A 16,929-nucleotide genomic window follows, 5' to 3' on the forward strand; every position below is an offset into this window, starting at 1 on the left:
TTCTACAATGTTAGCAAACTAATGCAACTCTTATCAAACAAATATATATACATACACACACATAAATAGTTTTCACTAGCTCACTATCACTGAGGTACAAACAACCTACAAGGTACACTGCAGGTACTTGTATTGGCAACTGATAACAGCACCCATTACCTCCACCATCAAGAACAAGACGTTCAGATGCATGGAAACAACACCACCTGTAAGTTATCCTCTAAGTCACACATCTTCCTGATATAGAAATATAATTGTAATTCCTTCACAGTTGCTCAGTCCAAATCCTGGAATTTCCTCCCTAAAAACATTATAGGTAGCAGCTTATCCCAACCCTCGAGGACAATTAGGGATGGGCAATAAACGCTAGCCTTCCAGTTGCAGTCAGATCCCCAAAAATGAATAAATGAATGATTGAAACCATGGAGAGCATATCATTCTTTGGACTGTTATCAATGAATGAGCTACTTTTAAATATCTTGTGGAAAAACAGTTCATGTTGACGTACATACAGTAATATTGACACAATTTAAATAAACCTGAGTCTTCTATTTTAACCAAAATCCTGACTAGTTGGTACTCCACCCATCCATTTGAATTCCAGCAATAAGTGGTGATAACTTAAATTCAACCAGAATCCCATTACTCATCAGTGCTGCTCACCACCTTTATTCAGAAACCAAACATATTTTGATCTTTGGGGCCTCCTGATCCTATAAAGGGGGCTGCTGCAGTTCAGATGTCAATAACTGACATAACTTCACCAGTTCTCTTCAGTGAAGATCAGCTGGGTGTACCTCTGAATATCATTGCATTGGTAGTTGTGGATAGTAGTGTGTTTGCAACAACCATTTTAGCAATTAAAAATATTTGTTTCCCTTTAAGAAACTACTTCCTGAACTTGACCAGAGAGATCTTGACCTTTATAAATAATTCTTGACTATGCTGTTTCCAATTTAGTCAATTTCTTTCCTTTGGTCTTTACTTCTCATTATGATCCTCTCCTGTTGTTTTCTCATTTTAACAATAAAGCCAATTTTACAAGGAAATTATATCAACTTTTTTGCTCACTTTAGACTACAGAGGAAAATGTGCCCTTATGTTGGTTGCTCATATCTTTTATTTCTTATTCATTATCTCTAGACTGTTAATTCTATGCTCACTATACCCCCTACACATAGCTTTCCAATAGGAATAATGGAAGGTACATTCAGGCATGATCACTAACATCCTACTCTTTAGCGTGCATTCCAGATTTAATCTATTGTATTCTTAGTTTCATTAATTTACTTTACGTCGCCTTGTCTTTCTGGAAAAAAGTCAAATTTCATATCTCAGATTCCCAGGACCATATAAAATAGGTTTTGGGGTATTTTAAGTTTAATGGATCAATCAAATTCAACCAAATGTACATAGACTGTTCAATGTTTTACAAAAATATCCTACTGTGTGAGATGTGCCATCAGGGTAGATTTTCATCTTTATTACCAGGAGGTTAATTGTCTCCAGCATGGTGCACAGACAGAGAAAATGACAGGAAGTATCATCTGCTTTTTACAGCAACCACAGGATTTTATTTTCATTAATTTCTTTGGAAAAACAATTCTCTTCATTGCATGAGGTCCTTCCCACTAGATTGCCATTATAGCACTGCATTTGGGAGATACTAAAGTCTTAGGGGATAAAAATGAAGATACACCCAATTCAGTTATGAAAGAAAGTAACAACAAACAATTACTTCAGGGAGAGGAGCAAGAAATCTGTCATTAATATTACCCATTTATATACAAACTGTAAAGTATTTGGTAAAATAATTATAATTCTGTTCTGAAAATGAATCTGACCCTCGGGGGGAGGTGCGGGGAGGTGGGAAACAAAGGTACTAGTAGAAAATTGCATGCACAATTTGGTAGATTTTCATGCTGTGGCAGCAAATTAGCTTGTTATTAAGAAGAATGAAAAGCAGATTAAAAAGCCATGAACCTTAAATGGTTTTTGTTATGAAAGCATTTGCATTTTGCAAACTGATAAAACCTGATCTCAAAAAATGACTTGAAAGAATATGTTCTATCACATTAAGAAAATCTTAAGTATCTAAAACATTATTAAACTTTATCAAGTTCCTCTAAGTAAAGTGTCATCATAAAGTAGAGAAAGTGCACATATTCATTCTGAAAGAATTAACATAATTTTATGTTAAAATTTCTTGAATGTATTTGCAGTTAAATTTTAACAGCAGTTTACACTTATCTATATTTCTAATTAAGTGGATGTTTACAAAGCATAGCTTATCTCAGTCTATTCTGAACAAAATTTGAAGAAATTGTTCTGCAACACTGCATTGACTCTACATTCTCCATCGTTAATATATATATTTTTTGTTAAACAACTGCACTTTTTTTAAAAAAAGAAAGACAAGGAACACCTGTTGTTTCCAAATTTGCAAAATGCCACAGTGTATCACAGCAGCCCATGTCAAATGGATGGAAATTGTTGGATTGTGGGGTGTGCATGTCACACACTCATGCTGACGTGTACCTGAGGTAACATTTGAAGTAGCAGTCAGAAAATGAAAGGTGAAAGACTATCAGATGGACCAGAGAGCTGCAGTCAAGGAAAAGAGATTTCCAAAATACAACATATCAATGATTTTGAATCTTCAATTTATTATTAAGCTATTTGATGCTTTATACTGTACACTATATTACTAATTATTTCATTTCATATATAAAAAACACATCCCTCCTGAGATTACACATTCACCCTACATCCTGACCTCACTCAAATCTCAAGGCCCTGTCCATTTTCTTCTGCTCTCCTGTAATACTGCCATCCCCTATTCTTTGTTTTCCAAGGAAGGCATTGTGCCAGAAACCAATAGAAAAGAAAATACAAGATTGAAGCATTTCCATTGCAATCAGACTTACAGATAAGCATGTTGCTTCTTAAGGGATCAGATCAGGAAAGGGAGAGAATAATAGGCAGAGGGTGTGTGGACAATACAGGCTACACTGAACGTGTGTGCATAATCATTTAAAGATTAATTTACAATAAGTGTTTCAGAAAGACTTGCAGCCTCATTCAAGGTTGCTTATGCTCACTGTTTGTTTGTGCAAGACCAGAATTGCTCTGGACCAAGAATTAGCCCCACTATAGGAAATAATTAGAGTGAAATGCCTCCCTGACCATGAATGTGTATTCAATCTTGATTACAAATTTCAGCTCTATTGAAAGGAATGAGATCAAATTTTGGAATTGAGTACAGCACATTACACTTGTGCATTCAGCACAAGCAACAGGAATTGAATTTTTACCCCTTGAAGTCCAATTCTTTCTCTTTGTCCTCTCAGTTTCAAAATATGCTAATGATACCAGTTGACCACAACAGGACATAACAGTCAAGCAGAAGGGGCAGATTGGTGGCAGTTGGAATTTAATACAGAGAAGTGTGAGGTAATGAAATTTGGCAGAAGGGATGGGAAGAAGCAATGCAGACTTAATGGCAGAGTGCTAAAGGGTGTGCAAGAACATTCTGCATGGATCTTTGAATGTGGCAGGACTTATTGAAAGAATAATTAAATTACTGCAGACGACTTCACTGATTGAGATTAAATACAATACTTATTGAAGGAATTCCGAGTAACATGGGACAGTGAATTCATAATTACAGCTGCATTTTCTCAACCATATTAAAGGTAGTTGGTATATTTTAAACTGAGGCATAATGCGTGTTCCCTTTCATTGCAAGGGTCTTGGCCTTCATAAATAAAGGCTTTGAGTACAATTGCAGAGAAAGTATGCTGACTCTTCATAAAACTCTGGCGAGGCCACAATTTGAAAACTGTGTTCAGCTCTGGTTACCACACATTAGCATGGATGCAAAGGTCCTCGAGAAGGTGCAGAGGAGTTTGTCAGGGATGAGAGATTTTAGTGACAAGGTTGTTCTCCTTGGAGCAAAAGCGGTTGAGAAGGCAAATTTAAGATTTTGGGCAAGAAATTACAGAGTGTGGGTGGTGGAAGGAAGGGGAATGTCTGATAATTACCTGGAACCACTGCCAATGAGGGTGGTGGAACTGGAACATTAATGATTTTTATCAGGGAATTGGATAGGCACTTGAAGAAATAAACTTGCAGGGCTAAGGGGTACAGTGGAGTAATGGGATGCACAATTGCTCTCTCTCGAGGGAGGAGGGAAGAGAGGGAGGGGGAGAGAGGGGGAGGGGGAGAGAGGGAGAGGGGGACAGTGCGAGGGAAAGGGGGGGGGGAGGAGAGAGAGGGTGGGGGGGGGGAAGAGAGAGAGATTGCGACCTGGCATGGACTCAGGGGGCTGTGTGGCTTAATTCTGAGCAGCGATGACTCTAGGAGTCTATAACTGTCACCCTATTGAAGTAATGGAAGTTGCTCCTAATTTTGAAAGTATCCCGAAGCCTAACACTTCCAGCTTGATATATTTTGTCAGTTTAGCTTTCTATGTAGGCATTTCTCTAATGAGTCTTGTATCTGTGTGACGTGCCTCAGGACCTCTTTTCTTGAATATTTTGGTAGAACATATGTTATGGCCGGAGTAATCCTAGCAGGATACAGATCAAGACAGTTTGACATCTCACTATCAGCACAGCTGTCTAACTTCTAACATATCAATCCACTAGTGTTGCATAGCTCATCCTATCTTTCCCCCTTAACTCAGGGATTCACCAGGACTCTCTCTTCTCACTCACTGTGGTTTTCTCTTCATCCAATTATTTTACTTACAATTCCATTCAATTGTCCTCGACTTCTGTCAAGGCATATAGCTCAGTGTGCACAATCTGTCTTTTATTTGTGCTTTGATCTTCTCTATGCTCTTCAATGGAGCAATGATTGTTGGTTTTGCAATTCATCAGGTGCAGTCTAAACATGTTTTTTCAGAAATGCAACATACTTCTTACTTCAATCAACTTAAATGCAACTGAGGAGGTTCCTATGAGCTAACTCAGCCAATCACTGGCTTACTTCTAAAATCCACATTATTTTCCAACCTTCTCAGCTCCCTATATTTGATCAATATTCTGAGAGGTCAATTATCTTTTTGGCTTTCAACTTCCCTTCCCCTGTTGCAAATATGCCATTCTACATATTCTTCCATCTCTCTTGTGTCCTTGCTATCTATGCAGGACTGTAAAATCTGTGAAACTTCTTGTCTCCTCTCTTACAGGGTTTTAAGTCTAAACTCTGTATTAGTTTTTAAAACATTGTACTATTTACCTTACTATTCTTTTTAGCTCTGGTCCCCTAACCTGGCCTTACAGTTTGAAAATTAGAAAAGTTTGCTGATAAAATATTAATCCTAACCAGAACACTGTTAAGACAGTTTTACCTCTTTCTTATATCGCAGCTGATTATATAGAGCTGGTTTCTGAACTGTTTCTATCTTCACTTCTTGCGTCGATGTCCGGTACGATGGGTTGCTGTAGGTTAGGTTGCTCACAGCAGGATCATCAAACTTTGACTTTTTGTGCCTGAAGAGGGGAAAAAAAGTTACTTGCACATTCCACAAGGGTTCCGTCTATACAGCTGAGATCAAGCATCTCAGACATCTGTTGTAAAATTTAAATAAGCTGCTGGTAAAGCAGCCAGTTAACTTTTGATTGCTTCTTCCATGTTTGGGAGGACATGCCTCTAGACAAGTTATAATCAGACTGTTCATTTTACTGGGACAGAACAAAAATAAATGGAAAATGAATAACTTCACAACAGATTCTAGCTAAACCTGGAGCCGCCACAAATAGCTGCAGTACGTCCAACTATTTACACCTGAAAATTGCAAAGATGGTCCCATGTCAATCTGTATATGTAAGCAGTCTCCTAGCTGTTTCCTTTCCCTCTTTCCTTAGGACAATAGGGCATTTATTGGAAGTAAAGGGCAGTAGTTCATACCATGAGAAATCCTATTAGTTTATTATTTTTAATTATGGCTTTCTAGAAGATTTCATTCCAGTTCCGAAACAACAATAGAAACTTCCAATTACAAAGAGCCTTTTGTGCAGCAAAACATTCCAAAGTATTTTGCAGCAGAATTATCAAAGAGAAAATATTGCAAAAGCCACATTTAGAGTTGATAGGGCACATGAACAACAGCATTATCAAAGAGGTAGTTGTTAAAGAATGTCTTAAAAGAGCAATGAAAGGTATTGGGAGGGAAATCCAGAACTTCTGACCCAGATTTTCTTTTCCTCCCTTAAGAGTTATGTAATATACTGTACATTGATTATATTGAAATATCATTGCATGTTTGCATCTTATATTAGCTTTGCTGCATATGCAGGCTTGCATGAACTATTATGTTGCCTGGATTAGAGGACCCAAGTTATAGGGAGAGGTTGGCCAGGCTAGGTCTTTATTCCTTGGAAAGTAGGAGAATGAAGGGCGACCTTATAGCAGTGTTTAAAATTATGAGAAGCATAGATAAGGTGGATGGTGACAGTCTTTTCCCCAGGGTAGGGGAGTCCAAAATTAGGGGGCATAGGTTTAGGGTGAGGGGGAAAAGATTTAAAAGGGACCTGGCAGGCAACTTTTTCCACACAGAGGGTGGTGAGTATATGGAATGAGCTGCCAGAGGAAGTGGGTGAGGCAGGTGCAATAGCATCATTTAAGAAGCACTTGGATAGGTACATGGAGAGGTGGGGATTCAGGGATATAGGCAGAACGCAGGAAATCGGGACTAGCTGGGTGGACAACACGGTCAGCATGGGCTTGTTGATCCGAAGAGCCTGTAACCGTGCCGTATTGCTCTATGACTCTCTATTCCCATTGCAAATATGCCACCTGTATTAAATGTCAACATCATTCAATAACTGGAGGAGCCAGTGTTTAAATGAGGTAACAATATTTACTCATTATTATTACAGTTAATCCACTAATCGAGAAGGTGGCAGAATATGTTTGAACAACATTCCTGGTCCTGCCACTATAGGCCACATCAGTTAACAGAATAAGTAAAAGCTATAAAATCCAGTATCTCCCTGATTTGTAGGATATTTGCCTTGAAATTCATCTCTGGTTGATAACATTAAACATACTTTCTAATAGAATAACAGCTGTTACTTGATAACGTATTTAGTGCTGCCAACCGTGGATAAATTTCTGGGTAAATGTCTCTGTCTACTGAACCATGGACTAATTCTTTGCATAACCAATATTAAGAATTTATTGCAAAATATATTCAAAATTCCAGGAAATGAAAACGTCTTAGAATGGTTGCAAAAATAAGATTGAAACACAATACCTGTATATAATGAATGCAGCTATAAGAATTAGGATAGCTAATATTGTCAAGACGGCTCCAATGACGTAACTTACATGTAGACCTTCACCTGCAACAGTTATAAGCCCAATTAGTCAGTTGTATAAATGAAACAATGTGAACTGGAATATAATACTAAATCAGAAAGTTTAATATAAAGATAACACAAGGTGAATGCTTTAAGGCTAATTTGCCTGGGGGTAACAAAGAATCAAAGAAAGCACAAGGTCAAAACTAACCTGCTTTTAACTCACAAGCATTAATCCTTGGATGGAAACAATAATGTGTATGGCTGGACAATTCATAGGATCAACCTGACATTTCTACACAAACACTACCCACGTATGCCATTATTTCCTAAAAGTTCAACGTATTTACTGGAACACTTCATTCTTTAATTGGTTCTACAATAACTCAATGATGGCTTTATGATAATGGGAGCTTAGAAAAGCTCTATTGTCCCCCTTTTCGGTAGGAAATTCAGTGCAATGATAGATTGCTGCATTAATTGTAGAACTCTATGTTATGAATTGGTTAGATGTACCCTTGCATAAAGTCCTCATGGAGGTTGTTCTTGATGCTGCCGAGTGAGGTATTAAGGAAAGATGAAACAAGTTAATTTTCTGTAGCTGGTCAGAAAGGTTGTGTAACTTGTGAAAAAGTTTGCCAGAGGGATGGGGCAGAAGCCATGCCCTTTCCCTACTCACAACTAGCTGGAAAATGAATGGCAAATCTACCCTGACTTCTAGACTTTTTGCCCCTTGACAAAAGACAGAGACAACAATCTCAGAACATCCTGCCATCTCATTCTTTTTCTTCCTTCAGGAAAAATCTTATATTGCTTTCAATGGAGTCAGTGAGTCAGAGTTGTACAAATATTTCTATGCTTCACTGCTTAAAGCAGTTTCTGTGTAGATTTGATGCAAAATGTACAGAACAGCAGAGACCACTATTAATTTCATATTGGTATGACAACTGGTACACTGACAGTTTTTTAAATTCTTCTTTAAGTTCCTCTTTGTCGACACACAAAAAGCTGGAGGAACCCAGCAGGTCATGTAGCATCTATGGAGGGAAATGGACAGTCAATATTTTAGGTCAAGACCCTTCATCTGAACTGAAAGATAGAGGAAAGGATGGAAGCCGACTTCTTTGTCATGGTGGTCACGGAACTCATTGAGGTGCAGGCGCAGAGGTACGAAGGTTAGGCCTCTGCTGAGGACAGACCGTTCTGCCTCAGAGAGGGAGAGTTTGGAGGGGACATTGAAGATTGGAGGGGCTGGAGGGGGGTCAGAGGAGGGCAGTGGTAGGGAGGGCTCAGGGGAGGCCAAATGTGTCTCCTGTTCTTTAAAGATAACAATTTACAGTGCAGTTAAGATATCCATAAGACATAGGAGCAGAATTAGGCCATTTAGGCCCATTGCGCCTTCTCTGCCATTTGATCATGGCTGATTTATCTTTCCCTCTCAGCCCCATTCTCCTGCCTTCTCCCTGTAACCTTTGACGCCCTTACTAATCAAGAACCACTGGGTTGTTCCTTATACTTGAAAAGAACTGGGGGATAATTTGCTGACTTTTCAAAACAGAACTTCATCAGGCTGAGAACAAATCTTTCGGCTGTTTTGAAGTATATGCATGCAAAATGATTTCATTCGTTGATTTGAGTGGAAGGAAACAGACCATTATAAATAGTGCACATATATATAAGCAAAACAAAATCACATAGGTATACGTCCAGAGCTGTTAATAATGGGGTAAGAGTAAGATTTATTTTATCAAAAAGATGTGGAATATTCCAAGAGGCTACCGGTGTGAGGAAAATTGGCACAGCTGATAATTATTTCTCTCATGTGAAATTCATTCAATTTCCACTGGTAAACTTCGCCACCTAATGGTCTGGCTGAGACTGGATTTAACAAATTATAAATAATAATGAGGCTGTGGCTGAATTTGTTCCCATGCTATGGAATGCAAGGCAGCCCACAAACTTAAGCACAAAATGTCCCGTCAGTCTTGACTGTCAGTGGCTAGATGCTTTGTCAGGCAAACAAAACGATGGCCTAGATTTTACGATGGGCCAGTGGGTTGCACCTGAAACGAATTTTACATTTCAGAGAGGACGTCATTGTGAAAGCGCTATCAACACATTGAACAAGACCCTATTCACCTTCCTGTACCTTCTCCCTCCCAGCTCATTGTTCTGCTCTCTGTGTCAATGAAATCTGAAATTTGTTTCAATCACAACTGCTAACATTCAGGCCACGATTTTGATCCTCTGATGAAGCTTCCAGCCAATGATCAGCACACATGGTGCTGGCTAGACAATCATGTCATTATAATTAGCAGGAAGTTGGTGGGCTCCACCACACAGGCAGATTTATTCTGAGCCTTCCCTTGTCACTGAGTGTAACTCGGCTGTTTGCATTTTATTATATTGAATCTCAGCCAGGCCACTAGGTGGAGAACTTTACCAATGGCGATTGAATTAATTTCCCCAAAGGAAAAATAATAATTAATTCTGTCACATTTAGTTGGGCTTGGTTTAAACATGTAACCTCTTTTGCAGTATCCTACTTTTAATTGATGGACTAAATCCTATTCTTTCCCTATTATGAATAGCTATGGTTTTATATCAGTGAAACAGTTTTTAGAATGTAATTAGACTGCGCAATTTTATTTTATCCAGTTTTCCCACCATTCAAATCAAGGAATAGCACTGGAATAGCAAAGGTTTGTGCAGTACCCTCAACTATGCAAATAAGGTCCTTTACTACTGCCACATCCCTCTCTAGAGGCTAAAACAATCTGAAACACCAAGAGGAGCAGCAAAAGCAAGAATTAATGAACAACCAACAAACACTTTAAATACTGCAGTGGAAGTTCCTTCATGCTGTCGGATTTGCGTCATGTTTGTTTAAAAGAGTGGGTTAAGTAGAATGGTGTACTCCAAAATAGTAGACAGAGATGGCAGCACATTTACCAATGCCTTCGCAATCTGACTACTCTGCATTGTCTGCTGAGTATAATGTGCACTCATTAATGTTCTATGAATATGGAATCTAATGTAATTTGTACCATAAGTGCGTGCCATTTTAGAACCTAAATGTCACACAGACAATGGGCACTATTTGGTTTTAATTTGGTTTAGGCAGGTCACCATACATTATTGGTGATATCACCTCAGCCAACTTTGTGCTGGTGGTATTAGGTGGTGGGTAATTGGCAGATGGAGATGCTTGAATTACTTGGAAACCACAGTTATATTGTCAACTCTTAACAGTCTGAATAACGGATGGTAATTCCATCAATGTAGGTCATAGAAACAAGCATGCCTTGAAAACATTCAGCTATAACATTCAGAGTCACATTTTATGCAACTTCTTAAATATACCAGGAATGTGGATTTCAAGTGGTATGGGCTTTAATAGGGCTCAGCATGGTGGCACAGCTGGTAGAGCTGCTGACTGATACCTCCAGTGACCCGGGATCAATCCTGACCTCTGCTGCTGTCTGTGAGGAGTTGCGTGTTCTCCCTTTGACCACATCGGTTTCCCCGGGTGATCTAGTTTCCTCCCACATCCCAAGTTGGTAGTTTACTTGGCCACTGTAAACTTTGCTTAGCATTTAGGTGAGTGATTAAGTCAGAGGGGAGTTCTTGAGAATGTGGGGAGAATAAAATGGGATTAATGTAGAACTAGTCTAAGTGGATGGTCAGTGGTCAATGGTGGGCTGAGGTGCTGCTTCCTATCCATTATCTGCAGGGCGCACTGCAATAAGGCTTCTACTACAGCATCTCCAAACTCAGACTCCCATCATCCAGAATATTAAAGGAAGCAGTTCCATATTAAACCACAACTAAAGGCACACACCATCATAATTAGGACATCTGTTACCATTCCTCGTCACCTAGTAAACACCTGGAAACCCCCCACCTAAAAGCTTGTAGGGAGTGTCTTCATAGCTCAAGAGAAAGTCAAGAGAATGGTTCACTACTATCTTCCCAAGAACAACTAAGAATGGTCTATAAATTCTGGCCTTGCTAGGGCTACCTACCTGCCAGGAATTAATAAAGTGGCATGTGAACTAATCACTCTTTAACAAAGAAGTTTCTTTAGCCCTATTAGCAGAAAACATACCATTTATTGCAGGCAACACCTGGCTTTCATCCTGATCACAGAGACCTTGGTTTGCATCTTTCTGAGAACAGCTGGAGGTAAAATACATTAAATTTAGCATCTTCCAGGAAATAGTAATCCCTGCTGACAATATCAACATTTAACAATAAACATCAGCATAATGATAATTATTTAATGGATCATCATGTGCAATAATTTAGCTGTGTGTAACCTTTCAAATATTGTAGTGTTATTTCAGTGCATTAGCGATGATGCAACATGTGCTCCACAACTATATGGTAAAACTAGCCCAAAAATTACCGCTTTCGGGTGGTACGTGAACGTGGCACACTGACAATATATTGAAAACTCCAACAAAGACTGCAATCTTCTTGTATAGTAAACTCTTGTCTATCTGGTATTTATGCATCTGGAATTCTCATGCAACAGGCCAATATTTCAATTTCATAAAATGCTCAAGGAGTGAATTTTATTTCAAGTGTTATGCAAAATAAGTATCAAAAGACATTTTTCATGGAGTTACATATATACACAAGGGCAATGCAGTCATAGCCTGATCAGCAGCATCATGTGATGGTGAATATAGTCATTCTTTTGATTTATTTTTGCTGAATTTTACATTAAGCCATAAAATCCAGAATTGCAGTGTATAACATTGTTACCTAAAAGGGTAAAGAGTTGATAGAGTTTGGCAAATTACTTAAAGGTTTATGCAGAGAACACCAGTATACAATTTTTTTTGAGCAATCCTCATGCAACCAGCATATTAACACAACTGGCACCCACCATTCCACATGAGCACTGGGTGGCTGGTATACTGCACCATGTTCCCAGCACAGTATTGTGAGATTTCATTGTGCAATGATGTGCTGCGTCAGGCTCCATGCCCACAGTTGTATTGATCTATTTATTGCAAAATCTTGCAGCTGCCAACACTTAACCTTGCAGTTGTGACCTTGAGATCCAGTTTTTAAAGGGGGACATGCACAATTCTAGCAGCACTCTTCCTATTACTGCTGTGTGATGCTGCTCCAAGGAAGGATACTACAATGATGGAAAGGGGTGGGAGCATATATCCAAGAGTTCAAAGGAACCTGTACAGGCTAGTGGAGAAGATTACTCATAATAAGCAGGTTTCTTGTGCAAGGAGGCCTTGGAGACCTTCCAGAACTACAATCAGGCACTTCTGGCGGAAAGTTACCCGGGCTCTCTCTAAGACTGTGACTTTGATTTTCATAGGCAAAGCATTCCAGACACATACATGGTTGTACTGAATGTTGTACAAGGTCACAGATCCCAATGAGGACAATCTTGAAGTTTGGATTAACATCAAACTCTGTGATATGGCATTGATCAGCAGTATTGTTCTTCAAGAAAATCTAACTCAGAGCATGGACTCCTGTTTATTACGTTTGGATAAGGTCTTCTATATCCCTTTCAAATTAATCAAGGATACGCTTGCAATAGAAGGAATGCCCCAAAGGCTCAATGCTCCTTGCCTTCAAACTTTTTAACCTCCTTCTTCCTTAATTCCTTATTGGTATTGAACCCTCTGATCCCTTCTCATACCTACACTTACACAACATGGTTCAGCCATCTACTAGAGTGTTCAAGATGTAACTACACATCTGGATTTCTCTACTCACACACACACTGACAAAAAAAGTGGCTAAGTACTGGAAACATGGCTGATGTCCACTTCCTCAACCCAACAGAATCATGGCCAATGGTCACTGCTGCTAGTTCATCCTATTGAGATCAACCTATTGCAGAGCAGGAGGAAAATCTGAAATCACATTGGTCAACTTTCCTCAGCATTGGTGTCTTTATTTATAAGCCATGAGAAAAATACTGGCTCCAAGTTGAATTGTGGCATTCAACTTAAATTTGTCATCTTTATAAGGGTCCAGGGTTCCCTGTGCTGAAGATTATTATTAAAATCACACAAAAAAATGTTTCCGTGCATGTTCTCTAGCCATAAATAGTGTCAGTGCTATGATGTGTATGACGCTTAAAGTAATAAAACAGCAGGTAATTTTGTAAAACAGTGAAATCCCCTTTCTACCTTGGGGTAAAGAGCAGGTTGTTGGTATAATGCTGCTGAGAGAGCACCTGCACTCACATAGTATGAAAAGTATTGTCATACATTCTGCTACTGCATCAGCTCATTTGTTTATGGCTGTTGGAGGGAGATTTCAATTCGTCATTTGAGACGTGGCATTTTCAACAGTTTTGTTGAAAATGACTTTTCCCGCCATGGATAGAAACCCCTAAAGCAGCAGATGCAGGGACCCCTGTCCTTCGCTCATGCTCAGAAACTTCACTATTGGTAACTGTGAAGAGTCAAACATGTACAGTAATAACATACTTACTTACTTGGTTGTGCACGCTGTAGTGTGCTACAAACAAATTTTTTTCTCAAAGGCAAATTAGATTGTGATTCCCACTGATAGCAAGATCAGCACTGACTGATGAAAAAATGAAATTCAATAGAGGCAACTACAATTCTAACATGAAAGCCATTGGCTATTAATTTGTAGCCTTCCATTGGAGAAAGCACAAAAGCCATATGAAATACTGGATCTTTTTCTTAAAAAAGATTTCAGGAGCATTAGGAAGTTGTAAGTATAGTGGTCAAATTACTCAACAAAATATCCTGAGACGTGAATAAAGCAGAAATCACTGGAAATACTCAGCAGATCCTGCAGCATCTCTGCAGAGAGAAACAGAGTTAATGTTTCAGGTTGATGATCTTCCATCAGAGCTCCATTAGGTTCTGATGAAAGATCATCAACCTTACCCACTGGCTCTGCTTCTCTCTCCACAGATGCTGCCTGACTGAGTGCTTCCAGCATTATGTGTCTTCATTGCAGTTTTCCAGCACCTGCAGGTTTCTGCTTATTGACCTGAAGAGACAGGTTTGAACTCCACTATGCCTGCTGGGGAATTAAATAGATTTGGAATAAAAAGGTAATGTCGTTAATGGTGAGCATGAATCTAATGAGACAGTTACAAAAACTAACCTGATTCACTCATGTTTTCTGAGAGGGTAATTTGGTACCATTGCCCAGCCTAGCCAATATGTGACACAAACTGGAACAACATGGATGATTCTTTGAAACAGCTTGCAAGCTGTTTATTTCAGAAGCAATTAGGCCACCAGAAATGTGCAAAACTCAGTAACACATGGATAAAAAAGGGATCCAATGGGTGGGGAGGGAAATCACAATCATGTAATTTGACTGCATTTTTCCCAGAGTTACCATACAGCAAACAGGGTATGAACAATAAACAAAATAATCCACAACTTCCTGTTTTAACAATATATTCCATTTCCACAACTGCATGGTTTTTATTGGGATTTATTACATCATCCTGTCATTTTGTACTGAATAAACCTCACTGTGCATGTACATAAACAATCTATTATTTTCTGTAGCAATCTGGGAAAAAAAACACAAAAAGGCTCATGCTGCAATAACAAAGGCTGAATTATATTCATTTACGGCCCTACTTGATGCACCAATGGGAAGGCAAGAGTGCTTATTATTTCTGCAGAAATGTAATTTACAAAAGGCTACATAAATGCCTCGAGTGAAGATAGACCCCTGCCCTTCAAATCCTGACTCAAGTTCAACTAGAATAAAGTCAAAACCATTAGTGATGTAGCTGGAGGCAAAGGAACCAATCTGCATACTTACTTTTCACTTGTGTTCTCAACAGAATGTGTGGGCTTTGCAGGGAAGGAGTCGGAAGTTTTGCGAGGGCCAGCAGCTTCATGTTTCCCACCAGAGCTCGTGGTCTCTGGAAATGGAGGCACGTATCCAGGAACTGTAAGGAATTACATTTATTAATTACTTATGAATCTTGTTTAAATACCACAGGCGCATCTGTCAAATCAGGATTTGGACATTTGCTCTACATAATGTGTCAATCTATTTGACAGAGGTGTCAAATATAGAAGTAATTCTTTCCAAAAGAGGGAGAAGAAGCACTGCTTCCATGCACATAACTTTTCTAAGTGGAGGGCAAGGAATAAAATTCATTTAAACGTGAGCACAGGGTAAGACCAGGTGGCTCACATGAAGACTATCAGCACAGTCTCGATGGATAAATGATCCTTTGTTATGCTGTCGCAATTTATAATTCAATCAGAAAGGAGAATGGGGCCAGCACTGTTCACCACTTCGTTGGCAGGAAGAAGCTGGTCTGCTGATGGAAACTGGCACAGGATTGGTTCAGAAATGTTGGAAGGAGACAGGATTTAATGAAATAGCTAATTTGAGGATTTGAGGAAATGGACAGAAACCATTGTTCCAAGAAAGCAAATGTACTTTGTAGATCACCATGGAGAAAAAAACACGAATCATACATTTATTGCCCATTGTTGGAGGTGGAAGCGACTGTGTGAGTGAGAGAATGCAAACAGAGCATCTCCCAGTGATTACCATGGAAATTAAATACATGCAAACCAGAGGAAATTTATTTTTCAAATCTCATTCAAGTCCATCCAACTACTGCCAGAAAATAGCAAAAATAATTCATGAAATCTCAGGGATCATCAACTGTTCAAAGATACTGTGTGTGTACAAAATATGCAAGATCGAATATAAAATAACCATGTGACATAGTGCCATTTTAGGAAGAACAGTGATCTGAATTGGCACAAAATTTAGATAGTCATTTTGCTCAAACTCATTTAAATGTAATATATGCAAAAGAAAAGCATGTTTGGATGCATATTATTACTACTTGAAATATTCTGTCACTGATAGCAGAAATCTGCTATGGAGCCAGATGCTTATAATACCTCTTCATGAAATTGAATATTTTAACATTACTTTGTTTCTTATCAAGCTGTTACTATAGCAAGTCATGTTCAAACCATCGCCATTTGTGGGGTATTTTCTCAGCTTGTAGCCTTAAAAATTCTTACTCACCCACTGAGCACGGCCGTCCATCTGGTTCATCTGGACATTCACACACAAAGTCTGTTGCCCTGGCAAAGCAAAGATGTGTGCATCCTCCATTATTGACACCACACGAATTAGTACCTAAAATCAAATCCAATCATTTAAAGTGAAACTCAGAATTATTTCACACAGTAATGTTCTCTCAGCAACGTGTTTCGCAGAAGCAATAAAAAATGCAGCAGTAAACAGGGTGGTGGGTAGGGGAGGAGCCGGATTTTGAATGTCCAACAACAGCAGCAAGGTGGGAGTCCATGGTGCAAGGCACCAGGGTTGCGTGGCCAACTGCTGCCTATGTGGCCTAGGGCAGATGTTACATCTGATATTGTCTTAGTTTTTTTAAATCTTCAGTGCAATCATGATTCAACACAATCATGATTAGCACATTATAAAGTGCATTATTTTGCAATCACATTACTCGTGTTCTTCAACAGGCATTAAGTCGCACTACATTTTTAGTTGTATAATTTTGAAATAAATTTACAAAGGGAAAATGAATATGATTAATATGAAATACTAAAATATCTGTTATGATTTTTTG

At 38.9% G+C, this 16,929-nt stretch overlaps 1 protein-coding gene across 4 annotated transcripts in view; it reads right to left on the bottom strand.

Annotated features, from left to right (window-relative positions):
* The window catches only part of lrp4 (low density lipoprotein receptor-related protein 4), a 341,005-nt gene that overhangs the window by 12,309 nt on the left and 311,767 nt on the right, over nucleotides 1-16,929 (bottom strand). For 3 of the 4 annotated variants that reach the window (XM_052029316.1, XM_052029315.1, XM_052029314.1), the window contains exons 33-37: nucleotides 16,359-16,472; nucleotides 15,120-15,249; nucleotides 11,419-11,489; nucleotides 7,265-7,352; nucleotides 5,357-5,498 (exon numbers count right to left, since the gene is read on the bottom strand). In XM_052029316.1, coding sequence (XP_051885276.1) covers nucleotides 5,357-5,498; nucleotides 7,265-7,352; nucleotides 11,419-11,489; nucleotides 15,120-15,249; nucleotides 16,359-16,472 — 545 coding nt within the window. Of the gene's footprint in view, nucleotides 1-2,538; nucleotides 2,605-5,356; nucleotides 5,499-7,264; nucleotides 7,353-11,418; nucleotides 11,490-15,119; nucleotides 15,250-16,358; nucleotides 16,473-16,929 lie in introns of all 4 variants that reach the window. The other variant, XM_052029318.1, reaches the window with a different exon arrangement.

Source organism: Pristis pectinata, chromosome 14, assembly GCF_009764475.1.
Source record: "Pristis pectinata isolate sPriPec2 chromosome 14, sPriPec2.1.pri, whole genome shotgun sequence".
NCBI lineage: Eukaryota > Metazoa > Chordata > Chondrichthyes > Rhinopristiformes > Pristidae > Pristis > Pristis pectinata.